The sequence below is a fragment of the Neomonachus schauinslandi genome, chromosome 2 (genome assembly GCF_002201575.2).
Source record: "Neomonachus schauinslandi chromosome 2, ASM220157v2, whole genome shotgun sequence".
Taxonomy (NCBI): Eukaryota; Metazoa; Chordata; class Mammalia; order Carnivora; family Phocidae; genus Neomonachus; species Neomonachus schauinslandi.
Genome location: NC_058404.1, coordinates 70464853 through 70484831, shown reverse-complemented (window position 1 = coordinate 70484831; position 19979 = coordinate 70464853). Strand labels below are relative to the sequence as shown.

The window sequence follows — 19979 nt, the reverse complement described above, 5'->3', positions numbered from 1 at the left end:
CTGAGCCACCCAGGCTCCCCCTTTTTTTTTAAAATTAAGATTAAATATATAATTTGCAGTCACACACACATGCAAATATTTTAAGGGCCCAGTTACCAGAATCAGACATACTTAAGTGTCTAGTTCTATCAATCATTTATTAGCAAAGTTATTAGCAGAATTTATAAGAGCTATATGATAACTCTGAATCTTCATCTATAAATTGTAATAAGAATAGTACTGACCCCATAAAGTTGTTGAGGAGATAATGAATTTAACATGCTTTGTGTATATCTGGAAAATAGTACACCTCAATCAATAATGATAATTATTGCTATTGTCATTATGTTGAACAAAAAAAATTAAGTGAAAAATGTTTCTCATGTTAGTTCATATTTAGGTCTAACCTGGACTTGGAAGTAAGAGCCTGAATCTATACTAGAACAGCCTCTTTGACTTCAATTTCTTAGTCTGTAGTCAGAATTCTGTATAAGCCATGTCTATGTCTAAAAACTAAGCTGCTTTAACTCACCTATATGCAACCAGAATCAGAGTCTTGATGTTCTACAGGACATTAAAGATGGAACAACCCCATCTCCTCACCTTCCAACTCTATTATCCTAGATGAGTTAATTTCTCTTTTGAGGCCTTTGATTTCTCATAAAAAATACAGGTATGAAAATAACTTGCAAAGATATCTTGAAGTTTTTAAAGTATAATTCAATGACATTTCTTGCAATTAATCAATAAAAGTGGCTATTGTTTAAAAGTTAGTTTAAAAATAATTAGAAGATTGGAGAACATTTTAAGGATGATATGTTGTTTGAAAACACGTGGAAGTGACCTTGGGCTATCAAATATTGTTTTCATTATTCCAATACGTTAAAATTGGCTGCTCATTGAAATTTCCTAATACAAATTTTGCGCTCTTCTGAAATTGTGAATAGTACTTAAAGAGATGCTGAATAATTGACACATTATTTAATTATTCTCTGTTGAATCTTCCCTTTATATTTATAGTCTCATTATCTATTTTTGAGTAATTTTTAAAGATGATGAATTGGGGGAAAAACACATCTTAAGTAGCTGGACATGGGGGTGCCTGGTTAGCTCAGTGGGTAGAGCTTGTGACTTTTGATCTCAGGGTTGTGAGTTCAAGCCCTACTTTGGGTGTGGAGCCTACTTAAAATAAATTAATAAAAAAATAAATAAAATAGCTGGACATGGTGAAAGAACTGGGTAAAGGTGGTCAAAGGGTACAAACTGCCAGTTATAAGATAAGTAAGTTCTGGGGATGTAAAGCACAACATGATGTCTATAGTTAACATACTATATTGTATATCTGAAAGTTGCTAAGAGAGTAGATCTTAAAAGTTCTTGTCACAAGGAAAAAATTTTGTGAACTATGTGTGGTGATGGATGTAGTAATAATCATTTTGGAATATATACATATATCAAATCATTATGTTGTACACCTGAAACTTATACAATATTGTATGTCAATTGTATCTCAATCAAATTGGGAAAAATAAAACAGCTGGACATGCTTTTCTTAAAAATCTATGGTGGTTATAATAGCATTTGGACTGAAGTTATGATGAAAAATCTCATTATGACTTACAATTTGGACTAATGTTAACAAATCAGCATGATCCACATAAAGAAAAAATAAAAAGGGAATAAATTTGGAGGCTCCAAATAAGATAGCTCTTTAAATAAAATAATGATCAGGCGCCTGGGTGGCTCAGTTGGTTAAGCGACTGCCTTCAGCTCAGGTTATGATCCTGGAGTCCTGGGATCGAGTCCTGCATCAGGCTCCCTGCTCAGTAGGGAGTCTGCTTCTCCCTCTGACCCTCCCCCCCTCTCATGCTCTCTCTCTATCTCATTCTTTTTCTCAAATAAATAAATAAATAAAATCTTTAAAAATAAATAAATAAAATAATGATCAAATGCTAACCTTAGGTAGCAGAACATCTTGTGAAGCTTATAGAACATGGTTATATATAGGAAATATTCCCTTCCTGTCATAGATATGGGTTGAGGTAGGTCCAAATATACAATGCTAAGTGGTGCTCACCTGAGACAATGCTTTCTTTTTTTTTTTCTTTTTTACGATTTATTTATTAGAGAGAGAGACAGAGAGAGAGTGCCCACAGAAGTGGGGTGAAGGGCAGAGGGAGAGTAGCAGAGGGGGAGGGGGAGGAGAGAGAATCTCAAGCAGACTCTCTGCTGAGACTGAAGCCCAACACAGGACTCCACCCCACCACCATGAGATCATGACCTGAGCCAAAATCAAGAGTACCACAGTTAACTGAGCCACCCAAGTGCCCCTGAGACAATGCTTTCTTAATTAAAAAAAAAAAAAAAAGTCAATTAGCTATACCGTCAAGAGATAATGGGAAAAGTTTGTCACCCAAAGGTGCATTGTCAAATGAAAGGCTTTTTCCTAGAAAACCACAACTAACACTTGACTACCAGAAGGCCAAGGTCATATCTGACTCAAAAGTGTAAACATCAGCCTGAGTCTCTGGTAAATTCCACTCAAGGTATGTAACACTAAATAAATCCCTTGAAATATTTGAGCTTCACTTTCTTCATCCGCGAAACAGGAATGATGACATAGAACTTGCCTAGGAATGAACGTTGTGAGGGCCAAAGGAGATAATGCAGGGCCAGGGTTTTGAAACGGTCAAGTTTTGGACACAAGTAAATTATGTAACAAATGTTAGAATAGCATTACCTGCAGGATTATATGTTTTCAGTGATTTTGACCAATTTAAGCTTACTTAGAAAGGTCAGGCTTTTAGAAATTGTTGGTAAGACTCAGAGATTTAGGTATCAGGAGTCTGATGATGAAATTATAGAAACTGTGTGTTGTCCCCTGGTCCAAGAAGGTCATCTGTTGTTCTCCCGTTTTTGTTACTAGTAATCAAAAGTTGACCCTAAACGAATTCCAGCTCCTTGAAAGGTATTTTTTTTCCTTTTGTACCAAAACTGTCCTTATCCCCCTTTCCTCGCGCCAGTCATTTCTAGGCCCCTGCAGGGGGACTACATTTCACAGAAACCCCTCCAGTGCCCGGAGGGGAAGGTGCTGTGACGTCCTTCCACGCTCGGTCGGAACACCTTTTCCCTTCCCCCGCCCGCCGGCGCGCCAGCCCGCTGTCCCGCCAGCCCGCCGTCCCCGGCTCCCGGCAGCGCGGCCCGCGGTCCCGCAGGGGCCCCGAGCGCGGCTGCGGACGCCCGGGCGGCAGCGCGCCACGGCGCAGGCTCCGCGGCCCGAGCAGGCGCGTCAGCCGAGCTCGGCGGTGGCGCGGGCGGCGGGGACACAGCTGCCCCCGCTCTGCGCCCGCCGCACCCCCAGAAGCCACCGCCGTCTGGGCCCCGAGCCGCCGCGTCCTCGCCTGGCGGCTGCGGGCGGGGGCGCCTCGGGTAAGTGTCGGGGGCTCTTGGCTGGGGTGGGGGTGGAGGGCAGGCGAGGACCCGCTGTGGGAGGCGGCGGAATAAACGCTCTGCGGAAAGACCGGGTCAATCCTGGGGTGGTGGAGGCGCGAGGAGCACTGCGGCGTGCAGGGGGAGGAGGCGAGCGCTGCCCTGTGCGGGTAAAGGGGCGCGGGGCGCCCGGCAGCCGGGTCACGGATGCACCGGTGCGGTGGAGTACGCAGATACGCTCCGGATGGAGGGCTGCAGAGAGCTGGGAGGAATTGGGAGAACGCAGGATTTGCGGGGAGGGCTCCTTGCGTTGTTTTGTTTGTGAAGCTCCTTCAGTCATTGCAGCTGTCCCCTTTGAAAGGTTGGAGGTGAAGACAGGGAGCATAGGGTTGAATTTCTCTTCGACCCTTCAAACCGTTAGGATGGCCCTCCTGTTTTCCTGGGGAAGAATGTGAAGGCGGGAGAAGTACCTGCTGCTGTGGACAGAGGTGTCTGGAAGCAGATGCCACCGTAGGATGGGGGAAGGGAGCGTCCAATGCTGGAAGTTGACAGAGGAGAGCCTTCTGTTGTTGCTCTTGGCATGATAAGTCCCCTCTGTTGTCCTCGGTAGAGGGGGCCAGGGAAGAAGCCCTTCTGGCTTGCCATAGGGGCTGTAAAGGATAAGTGGGAGAAAATAAGAATTCTTGGGAGAAAGGAAGGGGCAAAATATGACATAAGAGAAGCAAAATTATAAGGGCGAGATAGTAATTAAGTGGATGTTGAAGGATCTGATAGATCTCTTAGTCTGCAGAAAACAGTGATGAAGAAACAATTTATGGTTTGGAAATGAAGGACTGCAAAAGAGGCTTAAATATTCCAGAATATTAAAGTTCTTTTTTTTTTTTTTTTTTTTTTGGATGCATCGGACCGGCAAGAATATAATTCTCATTTGAGCATAGAAAATGTTATTAAAATAGGACTAAGAAGATTATTTGGAAGAGTCTGACCATACTTGCTGGGTTTTTTTCATATTATGTTACCTAGAATTTGTGGAATCAAAAATCATCTACGGGGCGCCTGGGTGGTTCAGTTGGTTAAGCGACTGCCTTCGGCTCAGGTCATGATCCTGGAGTCCCTGGATCGAGTCCCGCATCGGGCTCCCTGCTCAGCAGGGAGTCTGCTTCTCCCTCTGACCCTCCCCCCTCTCATGTGCTCTCTCTCTCCTCTCATCCTCTCTCTCAAATAAATAAATAAAATCTTTAAAAAAAAATCATCTACGATAACTGTTAATAACATGAAAGTGGGAAAGCCAACAGGCTACCTTAAATCAATATGCACCCTTTTTGGGTAAAATGTAACTTGCAAATTTAATGGGTATAAATAAAAACAATGAATTTAAAGTGTGAAACTTTTGATTCTAATTTTTTCCTTTATCTCTGTCAATTCTTTAAGTTAGAATTGGCTTTTCCATTAGAAAAGCTTTATCATTTTTGAAAAAATATACATGCAAAATTCAAAAATATAGAAATTGAAAAAAGAAATAAAAAATCCAAATGTACAAGGAGAAGGTAACCATTTTAAAACTGTGTTAAACATCCTTGCAGGTGGCTTTCTATACATACGTTGATAGATTGTGCAATTCAATTCAATGTCAATATACAATTGTAGCTATAAAATCAGAAATTTTGCATACCTTTTTTATACCTTTTGCATACTTTTATACCTCCTTGGGATTGTATTTTGTATGAGCCATTATTCTATTTAACACTTACTGCTAAACATCACAAATATATAATGAAGGCTAACCACATAGGTTCGAGCAATGAGAATTTCATGTACAAATGCTCTTGTCAATTGGGTAGTAATGGTCATACTTCTTAGAGTTGTATTGTTATCATTTTATGTAAACATTTTCTTGTTCTTTCTTGTAGATTGATCTCCTGAAATTTAACTTTCAAGATGAAGTTTTTATTGGCGATTGCCTTTTTTATTTTAATTTCCTTGTGGGTTGAAGAAGCTTATTCTAAAGAGAAGTCTTCAAAGAAAGGGAAGGGGAAAAAGAAGCAGTATCTATGCCCATCGTACGTCCTTCATGTCTTATATTATTATATGGAGAAATGTTACTGCATTTTTAATCAAAGTAAGGTGGTTTGAAGCATATCAGCAGAACTTTTCATATGTACCCATTGGTTTCACAAGAGAGATTTAGAATGTGATAGCTAATTCGCAGTGTTTAAGGTAAAGTTTTATAAAGTTTTGTTCATGCTTTGGGATTACATAATTTCTATACATCTTTTACAAAATTAGAAAAAACATTACTATTTCTCTCATACTCCAAATATGCAACAATAATTGGATACTGAAATTCCATGTTTTGAACAAATTAGCAGTTCAAAAAGATGGTTTTTAAAAAATATTCCTAAAAATGAATATCACTTTAAAAATTAGCTAAAATATGATTTTTAAGGTGTATTTATATTGATGCATGGAAGAAGAAAATGCACAGAGTAGATCAGTTTTCTATTTTAATATTTTTCTGCAAAGGGCTTAGATTGGAAAATTAGGATATTTTTCAAAAAATATGTCACTAAATTTGAAGTTACTTGTAAAAACAAAATCTAAATCCGAATCACCCACTCCTCCTTTTGTAATTTGGACTTTTTTTTTTTTTTTTTTAATAGGAAGAGCTAATATTACTGGTGAATAACAGCATATTCTTAATAATACCTAATGGTTAGAGCAATTGAAGAATATGTAAGTAAATAACTTTCACAAATGTAAGGTGTTTTCAGGTAATAAGATCACGTATGCATTGATCTGGAATAAAAATTAATTTCCTGTTATAGGTCATTTTTTAATTAATATGTTTTAAATGCCGTATTGATCACAGGTAACATCTCAGCATCAATATTATTTAAAGGTAGACTATTACAGTTTTGTAGATATTCGGTATAGGATAGTAAGGAACATTTTGGGAAGTTTATTTTGTTAAGAAAGGATATTAGAATTGGCATTTTGGGATGGATATCTGTATGACTATGTGACGCCAGAAGTCTGGAGAGTGTCATGATGCACATATAGTCTAGCATTAAATAAAGCTCCCGATTTAGAAGTATCTCTTGGTTTTCAAGTTTATTAGTCCTACTTTTTTCAGTGCTGCAGAGTCTGCTGTCAGCGCCAGATTTCTGGGTGTATTACAGGATGGCCCTGAGTTATATTCATGTGTCCCTCCTTGGCCATCTGCCCAGCTGGGTATGAAGTATCTGGTGGGGCAGGTTTAGGAATAATCACCATCTGCAACCATCACTACTCTTCAGTGTTCAGAGTTTTTGTGTCACAACCAGGAGATAAGCCTGTTAGGGAACTGGACATTGTCAGGCTTTACTCCTCCCAAGCGAAAAGACACATTCTCATGTTTTAGATATTTTTATATTAACCTTTTACTTGATGAATGTTGGCATATTGGTACAAACTGTTGCATATGTGTTACAGTCATGGTGATTCTATGTGTGGAGTCAGGTCAACTTCAATCGATCAGGTTTCTCTATATGTGAAGCTGATAGGACTCTTTTTCCACTACCTCCTGCCCATTCCCGTCCCCCCCAATCAAATGTCATGAATCAAAGAGTTCGGAAGATGGCAACATCAAGCCTTAGAACTACCACGTATCTTTTTTTTTTTTTTAATTTATTTATTTTAGAGTGGGGGGGAGGCAGAGGGAGAGAATCTTCAAGCAGGCTACCCACTGAGTGTGGGGCCCAACATGGGGCTCGATCTCACGACCCATGAGATCACGACCTGAGCCGAAACCAAGAGTTAGATGCTTAACCTATGGAGCCACCCTGATGCCCCTAACTACTATATATCTTATGAGAGTCCTTTAGAGGACATTCTATCCCTTTTCAGAATTATGCTATTAAATTGTCTTATATATAAACTGGCTATATATTTCCAGTGTGTATAGCTATTTAGGACAGATTTTTAGTTAAATCTAGTAGATTAAGAATGAAACAATAAGGTTCTCTTTGGCAAATAGAAGGCCCAACATACACTTGGTAAGCCCATATCACAGTATTATAGATATGTTGTGTAATTAACTGAAATTTTATTGTTGAAATTTTCTGCCATGAAATTTAAATTTTAATTATTTTATTTATTTTATTTTATTATAATTATGAGACTAGATAAAACTTTATTAACAGTTGCCATGGTGATGCCTCTAAAAATCTGACTTATTAAAAAGCACGTGTGCCTTGGAGAATAAGATTTACATATTTTTTTTGTTTGAGCATTTTATTAAGAATTTTGACTTATTAACACTGCATTATGAACTTCAGAAGACTAGAGTTTTCTCTGGCTGTGTTTGGATCCATTATACTAAATTTCTTTGAACATCCAGATTAAGAATCTCAGCTATAATAATGTGCTGTGAAAGAATATGCAAATCATTTGTTTCTTAGAGGATGATCCAGTTAGTCCATCTTGTATAAGTTGATAAAGTATAAAATATTTTGACTAAGAGGAATATTTGAGATTATGAAATTTAGGTACAGACTACCATATGCTCTTCAATATGGTGAAATCTTGTTCAGTGATATTTTTATTTATTTAAATTGTTTTTTTTTTTCTTTTTGAATAGGGTTGATGAAGCAATGAGGTTGTATATACACATGCAGTTAATGTGTGAGTGTAGCAAAAGTGAGCAAGAATTTCCTGTTTTACTGTTGTAACAATATTCTCTCCCCCAACCAAGATTTGTAACTAAGAAGAAAAAGGTTTTAAAATGTAGAAGAAATAAAACACTTGGGGTCCTTAACATTCTAGAGTTTAATTTTGATGTTGAGCTTGAATTGTATCATAAACTTTCCTGGCTCTTTTACTATATATTTTTTAACTCATGTTGTCTTGAGCTGCTATAACATAAATTTATGCTATTGTTTTTTGATGTATAAGTGAAACAGTAGTACCACATTGACAAGCTATCTGATAAATTTCCTTTCAAAAACTTTAGAAATTTCATACATATTAAAATATAAGAAATAGGGCGCCTGGGTGGCTCAGTTGGTTGAGCGACTGCCTTCGGCTCAGGTCATGATCCTGGAGTCCCAGGATCGAGTCCCACATCGGGCTCCCTGCTCAGCAGGGAGTCTGCTTCTCCCTCTGACCCTCCCCCCTCTCATGTGCTCTCTCTCTCATTCTGTCTCTCAAATAAATAAATAAAATCTTAAAATATAAGAAATAAACTGTAAATGAGAAAAAAAATTGATAAAGTCCTTGGATACAGTAAGCTTTTTATTTTACAGCTTGAATTTAACATTAACCTTCATCTATTGGGTCTCTCTTCTGATTATGTATAGTCTGCCTGAGTGATTCTGTCCAAATCTATGGCTGTAACTACCATCTATTCACTGTTAACTCCTAAGGTTCTATGTCCATCCCAGAGTTCTTTGAAGAATGCCATATCCATACATCCAATATTTTCTACCTGGCTATCCTATTTTGACCTCAAACTCAACTTAAAATGACAAAACCTGAGTTCAGAAATCCTCCCCACCACTCCTGATGCAGTGTTTCCTTATCCAGCAAATGATACCACTACCTCTTTTGCCAACTGAAATGCTGGGGATCTCCTTAGACCTTCTCTTTCTACTGAAACATCTCAAATTCATTAGTGTCCAAGACTTCTCAGTTCAGAGTCTTTCTCATCTCCAGAATATGTCCTTCATTTTCACTCCCCTGTGGGCACTGCTTTAATTACTCCTCTCTACCCATTTTGGTGAACTCTTTATTAGTCTCCCTGCTTCTTGTCTTCCTCCATCAGTTCATATTGGACACTGACCCCAGAGGATGTTTTCTAAATCTTCAATCTAGGCAAGCAATTCCAATGCTTAGAGCCCTTCAATGGCCTCCGTAGTTTTCTGTGGCTCCAGAGACAAAGCTCTTGCTGAATTGGCCTCTGGCTCATTCCTTGGCTCCACACAAAAAGCTCTTACTGAACTGGCCTCTGACATCTCCAGCAGTATCTTTCTATCGCAGCCCCTCTCCCAACCCAACACATATGAGTCAGGTCTCATACACACTTGACCTTTCACCCCTTGGAAGTATTCTTCCCTTTACCTGAAATTCCAGTGCTTTCTTTTTTCTTTAGTTAACTCCTACCTCAGTGGTCTTGTCCAAATCCATGGCTATAAATATCATCTTTCACTGTTGACTCTTCCTAGAAAACAAAATTCAACTGAGTAAATTTGAAGATCTAACTGGCTTTATTAAGCAGTTCATAAATCGGGCAGCATTCCATCTAGCAAGTAGAGAGATGCTCTGAGGAGTTGTACAAAGTGGAAGGTTTTTATAGGAAGGAGAATGTGGCAAGAGGTTATTAGCAAAAGAAAGGATTGCTTCAGGCAAGGCTACCTTTCCTTAAGGGGAAGGGCAAGGGATTTTATTAGGTGGATTACCTCATTTTTGGGGGGATTGAGAGGGCACGTGTGACAGATTCCTCATTGATGATGATCAGAAAATTCCTGACTGTCCAGTTTAAGACTGCATTTTTAGGGTAGGTTGAAATGCAGTTGGGTAAGGTATTAGGTCCGTATTTGGTGACTTGCCTTAAGTGACACCATTTTGGGCCAATGGTTTTCTTTTTAACACATTTAAGTCTGTATGCCTGGCCCAGACTTCTCTCCCAAATAACCAGACTTTAATCTGACGGTCCCATAATGACCTCAAACTCAAACCTTGTTATCTCCTTTGGGAAGCCTTTCCTAATCTGGTAATTTGATTTACATAATTGTACTCTGTGCCTCCGTAGTTCCCTAATTGCCTCTGATGTTTATAATACTGTATGGTAATCATCAATTGTAATTTTCTGCTTTCCCCACTAGATTGTAAGCTCCTTGGGAGCAGCGTCTTATTGACTCAATCACCAGAGATGAGATCAATTTAGTGCCTGACACAAAGTATCCATGCAATAAAAATTTGTTTAAAGAGTGAATAAAAATCTAAAGATCTTTGGCTCTTATAAGTCATTATATTTGGATTTTGTTAAGGAACTTGAAAATAACTTATATCGTCCCTATGGACCATATTTAGAAATATGGTCTTAATATAGGGACAACTAGATGAGTTAACAACTGGGTAATTAGTGAAACATTTCCAATCTGGATGATGTTTCCTGGTGAAATTTTGGCCTTATCATGTTTAACATTTTATCAATGACTAAAATAAGACCGTACAGAGGAAACACATATCCAAACTGAGGATCATGTCATTTGGGGACATATAATGAATATCTGAGACAGAATTAGGATCCAGTATGATCTTGAAGGGTTAAAGTGATGGGCTGAAACTAAAAAAGATAGATGGAAGTATAAGTTACAATTTTGTCTAGAAATCATCTGTGCAAGTGTAGGATGGGGGAAACAGTATGGTAGAGAACATTTGGAAAAATTAGGTAATACAGTAATCATTTAAATATATATAAAATATGTATTACATGTATATAATATATATGATATAAATGAGTATATATAGTTACTTAAACTAGTATTTTTATTTTACCAATCTTATGTTAAGTATATTACTTCACTTAATAGGATGATACTATTTCAAGCAAGATTAGAGAGGTTTCTGCATTGTGCTAGTCAGTATTTTCAGGGGAGAGAAATAAGAACAACTGAGATCATTAAAATCATGTCATATTAGAGAGACTGAAAAAACAGAGATTTGAAAGTTGTTTTCAAATCGTTGAAAAACTATGATGTAGATAAGAAAGTTAGACTTTGCTGCTGGCACCAATAGTGAAAACCAGGACTAATGAGTAGAAGCTGTGGGTAGGATATTTTTAGCTCTCAGGAAGAACTTTCTAATAAGAGTTCTGCCTAAATATAATTGACTGGGAAGGGACATAGTGGAGTTCCGTATAACTGGAGGCACTTGGTATTGAGGGGTAATTATTTGGCAGACCTATTTTATAGAAAATTTGAACATTGTGTAGGTGGTTAGACCAGATGGTCTTTTCAATTTGTCAGATTTTTAAGATTCTTTGATTCTAATATATTGTATTTGATTATGGCCTTACTATTATCCAATAGAATGAGATAGAATCATTTGAAAATTTTATCTCAGTGGTAGAATTTATTTGACAGAGAGAGAGAGCAGCAGCAGAGGGAGAAGCAGACTCCCCACTGAGCAGGGAGCCCGATGCGGGACTCGATCCCAGCACCCTGGGATAGTGACCTGAGCTGAAGGCAGATGCTTTACCGACTGAGCCACCCAGGCACCCATGGAAGTATATTTTAATATGTTCTGGTTTCATATATGATACACACATAAATATAAATCTATAAACCTATACCTTCTTATAATTTATAGCAAGCATTGATTGGATCACTTATGTCTACCATCCGCCAATCACTATTTGAGACATATTTCCTCCTATTGGTTTAGATCAGAAAAGAGAAATATTTTCTGGGTTTGCAAGAGATACTTTTAAAATATGAATATTCATGAAAGTTCAAGATGAAATTCTACTACTGAAGGTTTTTAAACCCTTATTATTAACACAGGACAAAGATATATTTATTTTATATGGTAGATTTTCTTACCTACTATTGATTAATAGAGTGGGTTGATTTTAGTTTAGTTTTGTTGCTTCCTAGTGGAAATGTTCAAGATAAGTGTGTTGGCCAAAAGACGAAAGGCTGATTGCAAAAGGGGATGGGTAATCTCTGTAATGAATACAATGGAAAATTGCCTACATTATTCTTACTATAATATATCTAGGTTGAATATTTTACTGATGTTTGATTGTATATTTTCTTATTACTTATTGAACAGTCCCAGCTGAATGGCATGCTTTTCTTTTGCCATGAGCTGAATTAATGATTTTCCCTTTCCAAATAATTTTCCCAGGTTTTGAAACTGGCATCCTCATTACTCTAGCTGCTCAGGCATGAAACTTAAATGGAACCTGTCTTTCTTTCTCTTAGAATGATTTCCTTTATCTGTCATGTTCATTGCATCTCCACTTACCATCATTTTGAACAGTTTTCATCAATATTTTTCTAATTATTTGCCCTGTTTTGTCTGTTCATTATCATTCGTCTCACATATTGTTTCCATTTTCATCTTGTTAATATTATGTTCAAGACCCACAATGTCTTCTTACTGCCTGTTGGGTCCCAGTGCAAACTCTTTACTTTGATTTTCAAGGGCCTCTCTAATTTGCATCCCAAACTTTATGTGAAACTACCCTCTTATTTTAGAAAGGCTGATCTGTCCTTGCTCCTAAACTTCTCTGCCATTGCTTATGCTTAGATATGTTTATGTGTAGAATGACAACTTCCTGCATAATCTGTGCAGGTCTTACTAGTCCTTAAGGACTCATCTCAAGTATTACCTTGTCTTATGAAAGTTTTAAAATAATTAGAAGTTTCAGTTGAGAATAAGGTTAATATAAATTGATAGCATGTAATGACTGTTTAATATAAAAAATATTAATATGGTTGGTATAAATTCTGTATTAATACTAATACTCTTTATATCATATCTTTATTTTCTAGTTGAACTGTATTATGTATGTATTAACTCAATACATGTATATATACACATCTCATCTAATATATATATATACACATACATCCATCTCATCTCAAATATTTATAATTTATTTGGATGGTTAACACAATATATTGTTAACTCTAACCATATATAACAAATGTATATACATACACTTATTTAGCATGCCTAAGTGAGGCTCTTATGCAAAGAATCTTGAAGTGTATATACATATATATATATTCACACATGTATATTTAATATATATATGTGAAAGTGTGTGTGTGTGTGTGTGTATATATATACACACACAAACACGTATTATACACACACATATACAATTTTATATTCTGCCTACTTCAAAATTCTTTCCTTAAGAGCCTCACTTATGCTTGCTAAATCAAATGGAATAAAATGGGTGACTGACTATATAGAAAAAACAAATAAATCTTTTGATTGGTCAGTGGCTCACTGGGACTGTGATTAAAGGTAATACTTCTAAACCTGTATTGTTTAAAGTTCCCTTTGTATGTATGCTAAATCATGATGGCATGGTAATATAGGAGAAAGAACACTGCTATATCTCAATTAGAACTCTTGCTAATTGGCTTTATGACTTTCAATAATTCACTAATTTTAGGGGGTGTCTCAATTTTCTCATTTGTATAGGGAGAAGTTTGATCTCAGTAGTCTAATTTCACTCATTCATTCATTCATTTATGACAGCTGTATCTTTTAAGACTTAATCAAGTTTTATTTATGATTCTTTTGGTACCTTTATATTCAGGGTTAACTATTTTTGTTTTTGTCACTATTTTGCTTTCAGATTTAAAGCCAGTCAAGCCAAACCAATGGAAAAAGAATACACAAAATTGTTTCTTGACCAAGTTAATTACAAAGAGATCTAAATTTCAAACTTGGTTTATCAAAATGTACGCATTTAATTGAATCCCAAAGTAGAATAATATATGCAGAAGGTGAATTGTTTGCATTCTTAGTTTACCAATTTTTCACAAATTAAGGAATTTGACTTACAAAAATGTACCTTTTTTTTTTTCCTTTTGGAGATGAATAATACAATAATACAGTAAAGAATAGAGTATATTTGCAGAAGTCTTCTCTATTCTCTTTGTGCTATTACCTAAAAGAGGGACATCACTGCTATGCTCCAGAAAGCAGAGAACCTTTTATAAATGAGTTCCTTTACCACAGACATTTTATGGAAATATACACTTCGAATTCTTGAAGCAAATTATTCAAATTTATGTACATACAAATAGCTCCTCTGAGAGGTGATGTAAATATGAAATAATATTTCTAGAGCTCTGATTGGAATAACAGCAAAACACTGATTAAATCACTAATAGAATATGTTGGGTAACTTGAAACATCTGACCTTTATTAGTCCTCTTGTAAGAGAACAATAGTATGAATTCATGACTATTCAGGGAAGGTTACTACTCTGATTCCTGAGAATAACCTAATAAAAAGGCCAACCGATTAATGAGTGGATGTGTAATGAGTGTTCTTTTGCATCGATAAAAGCTGTCCGTAATACCGTGGGCATGGCTGACAAAATGATCCAGAGGTCTAACTGCAACACTCTTTAATATCATCCAGAAGTTTTGTATTCATCTGAATTTAATATTTTTGGCTTAATTCTACAGATGTAGATGTTTTCAGTTTTTAAGAATCTGTATTGATTTATTTTGTGTGGTGATCTAGTCTTGGCTGGGTCTTCACTAAGTTTCCAATAATCTTTTTACTTGGCCCTCAGTGGCTCTACTTTTCTCTCTAATAATTGTTTCATCCTTTATCCTGAGTCTTAGCATGCAGTCTTAGCTTTCACTTCAAAGAAAAAAAAAAATAGAAGTCATTGGGCAGAAACTTCCCCAGTGCCTCTCTGTCTTCATGCTAAAGCTACCTATAACATTATCCTTTCTTTTCTCCTTTGCTTCTGACTTAACAGGAAAGGAGATTCCTTTTGTCTTCCATCCTCTTCTGACACCTATCTCTATTACATTACCTTTGCTCTCCCAAGTTTTCAATATGCTTTTTTTCTTTGGATCTTTTTTTTTCCTGAGGGCTTACAAAAATACTGAAGGGTCTCTCAATTGAAAAATAATAGTTTTTATATTCCTATTTCATTAACTTTGTTTTTTTCCCTGTGTTCACTGCCATATGTCTTAAACTAATAGCCTACAATGGTCTGTACTTTCTCAGGGATATTCATTATTTTTTTCTTTCCTTTCCTTTCCTTGAATTTCTTTAAATTATGAAAGCCATACATTATTGTGGTAACACATAAAACAATATCTACCACTTAATATTCTGAATACTCACTCTCCTGTTGATATTAACTCCTGTCACCATTGTGCTTTTTGATAAAGATATTTTTTTTCTTTTAAGGAAATTTACTGACTTTCTTTTGAGTCCTTCTACTACTTAATAAGAACTAATGATTGTCTGCTGCATCCTGACACACAGTCTCCTGCCCCACCCACCCAGCTTTTGGCTACTAGCACTTGACCCCCTCCTGGAACTATTTTTCTACCTCTCTGACTACAACTGATTAGCCATCTTCACTTGATATTCCTTTTCTCTCTGTCCTGAAATACTGAGTTTTACCAGATATTCATTCTTGGTCCTTTTAGCTTCTTACTCATCAATTTTCCCTGAGTAATTTCTACTTTATCTATGGCTATTCCCACATCTTTATCTCTAGGTGTAACTACTCCTATGGGTTCCCTATAATTATTTTCAAAATCCTACTGGACTTCAGAGTTAATGTATGAACTAGCTCTTCCATCTGTATTTCCCAGGTTTGTATTTAGCCTTTCCTGAGAAATGGCAGAAGTATCTTTCTTCCATGAGCTATCTCCCTGATTATCTCATTAGTTACTTATCTTGTTGATTCTTGTTTAGAAATGACTCTTGAATCTGGCTGTTTCTCCCCATCTCCACTAGTATGGTCTTTGCCAGGCTCTCATCATTTCACCTTGAATCTGTTATTGCAATTACATACCTAGATGCCTGAATTCCATCCTATCTTCTCCACTTTTATTCATATTGCATGGCAGTGGCTCTCATATGGTTGGTCTCGGCACTCCTTTATAATCTGAAACATTGTTAAGGACACAAAGAGCTTTTGTTTATGTGAGTTATATCTACTAATATTACCTTATTATAAATTGAGACAAATTTTTTTTATTTTATTGTGTTATGTTAATCACCATACATTACATCATTAGTTTTTGATGTAGTGTTCCATGATTCATTGTTTGCATATAACACCCAGTGCTCCATGCAGAACGTGCCCTCTTTAATACCCATCACCAGGCTAACCCATCCCTCCACCCCCCCTCCCCTCTAGAACTCTCAGTTTGTTTCTCAGAGTCCGTAGTCTCTCATGGTTCATCTCCCCCTCCAATTTCCCCCCTTCATTTTTCCCTTCCTGCTATCATCTTCTTCTTCTTTTTTTAAAATTATAATGTATTATTTGTTTCAGAGGTACAGGTCTGTGATTCAACAGTCTTACACAATTCACAGCGCTGTGAATTGTGTAAAATTGAGACAAATTTTTTTTTTTTAAGATTTTATTTATTTATTTGACAGAGAGAGACACAGCGAGAGAGGGAACACAAGCAGGGGGAGTGGGAGAGGGAGAAGCAGGCTTCCCGCAGAACAGGGAGCCCGATGAGGGACTCGATCCCAGGACCCTGGGATCATGACCTGAGCTGAAGGCAGTCGCTTAGCCAACTGAGCCACCCAGGTGCCCAAACTGAGACAAATTTTTAAAATATTTATTAAATCACTTAAAATAACTCTACTCATTCCATGTTAACATAAACAACTTAATTCTTATGAAAATAACTATATTTTCAAAAATAAAAAATAGTGGGGAGAGTAACTATTGTTTTACATTGCTGCGTATCTGTTTCAGGCTGGCTTAACTGAAGACAGCTAAATTCTCATATTGGCCTTGTGATATATTGTTTTGATTGAAGTAGGTAAAGAAAATATGACCTCACACAGACATGTAATTAGAAAAGGGAAAAGTATTTTAATAGCTTTTGCATAACTGTGAATATTCTTCTTTAATGCCATGCCAAAATTTAACAAGTGATAATTTTTTAAAAGCTAGTTGCAGATTTAAAAGCTAATCTGATTCTGAAATCAGATTAGTGAACATTCTGTTTTCTGTTGCACTAAGGTCCACTGGTTTTACACTTTTTTAAGACTTTCTTAGTTTTATTACTATTCACATTTTTTCAGTGTCTTAATCATTTTTTGAACAATTTAATATCTGCTTTTTTTTCTAGTTTTATTGAGGTATAATTGACCTATAACATTGTATTAATCCAAGGTGTACAACAAAATGATTTGATATATGTAAATATGGTGAATGGATTATAATAAGTTTAGTTAACATCCATCAAACCTCACAAAATTACACACTTTTTTTCTTGTGATGAGAACTTTTAAGATTCACTCTCTCAGCAACTTTCATGTATACAGTATAGTCTTGTTAACTGTAGTTACAGTGAATGGCTCTTTTGCCCAAACATGATTTTATAACATCCTGCATTGGTCATTAGGAAAATATTGGTTTCCTGGGTTTTGCAGATGTTAACACATTTCATTATAGAATATCAAAAAATCACATCCATTTAATGTCACTTCTGATATCATTGGAAAGTCTATTAAATATTGGAAAGCTGTCAAGGTCATGGTGATGATATTAAGTTTTCTAAAATTCCAATTTTTTATGAAAATTTACATTATTTTATTGGCAACAGATGTTATGCCCTTTGTAGTTATTGTTGAAGTTACAAGCTCTCGATTCGCTGTTAAAAAGTTATTCGCTAAATAAGACTAAATTACCACAGTTTTCCTGTGGTGTTCCATGAAAATGGTGTTCCATAAAAATATCTAGTTTAGCTAGAACATTAGTCGCCTGAGTGCTTTTCATAGGAACAATTAACATAGTTTGGTGTGTAGCAGAAGTGCTGTATGGATACTTATCATTTTTTTCACACAGAATATTAAGACAATGTGGATTTAAATGTCAAAATTCAATAAACTTAGCATTTTTTTTACTGCTCCTTTAAAAACATTACTTATGAACACTATTTTTTAAATTATTTATTTTTTTAATTACTGCTAGCTTGTAGTAGTAAAGAACACAATGACGATTAGTACACATTAATATTATTTTCTTGATTTGTGCCCCGGCGGTTTTATCCACCATTGCTTCTATACCATCAGTGCAAATGTCAGTATTCTGAAACAAAGTAAATAACATTTTTAAATTATTATTATTTTTATGAAAATAATTTTGACTCTGTGGACCACCAGAAGAGGTCTTGTGTATCTTCAGGTCTTTGTGGACTACACTTTGAGAACTAATGTTTTATGGTGTCAACAGATTTGTGATGCTCAATGTATATCCAATCATTTATTTCTCTCTCTTTTTAAAAATATTTATTTATTTGAGAGTGGGGGAGGGGGAGGGGCAGAGAGAGAGGGAGAGAGAAAATCTCCCTCAGACTCCCTGCCGAGTGAGGAGCCCCACGCGGGGCTCAACCCCAGGACCCTGACATTATGACCTGAGCCAAAATCAAGAGTCAGAGGCTTAACTGACTGAGCCACCCAGGCACCCCTTTCTCTTTCCACTTCTGCTTCCCACTGCCAGCATGCTCTTGGTTGCTGAACATCTCGGTGGTCCAGATCCCCCTGTGAGTCTGTACTGTTGTTCCTACTGTAACCACCTTCTCAAATTTGCCCTCGTCCTCTCCCTTTTACCTGTTACGTGCCTCCTTATCCCTCCAGCCCCAGCTCAAAAGCCACCTAAGCTAAGAAAGCCCTACTCTATGCACAATTAAATGATTAAGAAATGTGATTAATAACGACAAATTTGAAGTGAAATTAGTTGAATTAAAGAGGAAGAATTGGATTGAAGTTCCAGAGAAGAATTGGGTTCACTTTGTTACTAACTCATGGTATGTCCTCAGATATGTCACCTTGGATCTTAATAATCCTGATCTGTAAAATGAAGGAATTAGCAATATGATTTATGAATTTCTCACAGTAATTGGCAGAAAAGACTATTTGGAATTTTAACATGTGGAAGCAATGTTGTCCTGAGTCAGAAGACCTTAGTTCTGTTCTAGAACACAGTATATTTGTGACCTTGAATGAGCAATTGTTTTGCCTCTCCAGTCCTCAATTTTCTCATCTGTAAATTGGAAATAATAATTTCTACCTATTTCACAGAGCTTCTCTGAGAGTATAATTTGAAATTATATATGAAAGTATTTTCTGAACTGTAAGTTTTACAAAGTGGATTACCTATGTTTGTGTATTATGGAACCCTTTTAATGGGTTCAAAGGAATTTTGCATATTTTATATTATTCTTGGTCTCATTTTATCATTACTTAGGCTAATTTTTATAGGCAGAAAAACTAGTCATGGAGAAAATATCTGGGTAACTTGATTAGACATAGCTTTTTCATAGATTCAGGATGCTGGGACTTGGGTGAATATAACATTTGTGGCACACTCAATGCAAGGGTGGACACCATCGGCTTGACATATGGCCCCATTTAATACAATGAATCTATATAGCAGGCAATGTCATTCATCCTTTATATATGAAAAGTTTGTGTTGTGGAGCATGTTTATGTAGCTTTCTTAAGGTCATTAGGTTAACAGTATTCTAGTGATCTAATCCAGGTGGGTATTTTAGGCCAAGTTTTTGCTCATACAGCACATCATAGTCCATCCTGTTTATTTGGAAGGTAAGAAAACCAAGGTCAAATGGCTTTCTTAAGGGCACACCACTGGCTAGGAGCTGGGAGTAAAACTTAGGTCTTCTGATTCTTAGTTCAAGTTTTTTTGTTTTTGTTTTTTTTTAATTAGCTTTCTTTCCGGTTTGTATTTATTTAGTTGTTACTTTCACCAATAAGAACTCATTTTTCTTTATCTTGATTTCACTTGTCCTTTGTATATTTTTTTTTTTCATTTTTCAAATAAC

At 36.3% G+C, this 19979-nt stretch overlaps 1 protein-coding gene across 1 annotated transcript in view; it reads left to right on the top strand.

Moving 5' to 3' along the window:
- The first annotated feature begins 3382 nt into the window (after window positions 1-3382).
- GLRB (glycine receptor beta) overlaps window positions 3383-19979 on the top strand; it is an 88331-nt gene continuing 71734 nt past the window's right edge. The window contains exons 1-2 of the mRNA XM_021698830.1: window positions 3383-3408; window positions 5319-5468. Of these exons, the coding sequence (XP_021554505.1) occupies window positions 5347-5468 (122 nt within the window). The 5' untranslated portion in view covers window positions 3383-3408; window positions 5319-5346. The remainder of the gene's footprint in view (window positions 3409-5318; window positions 5469-19979) is intronic.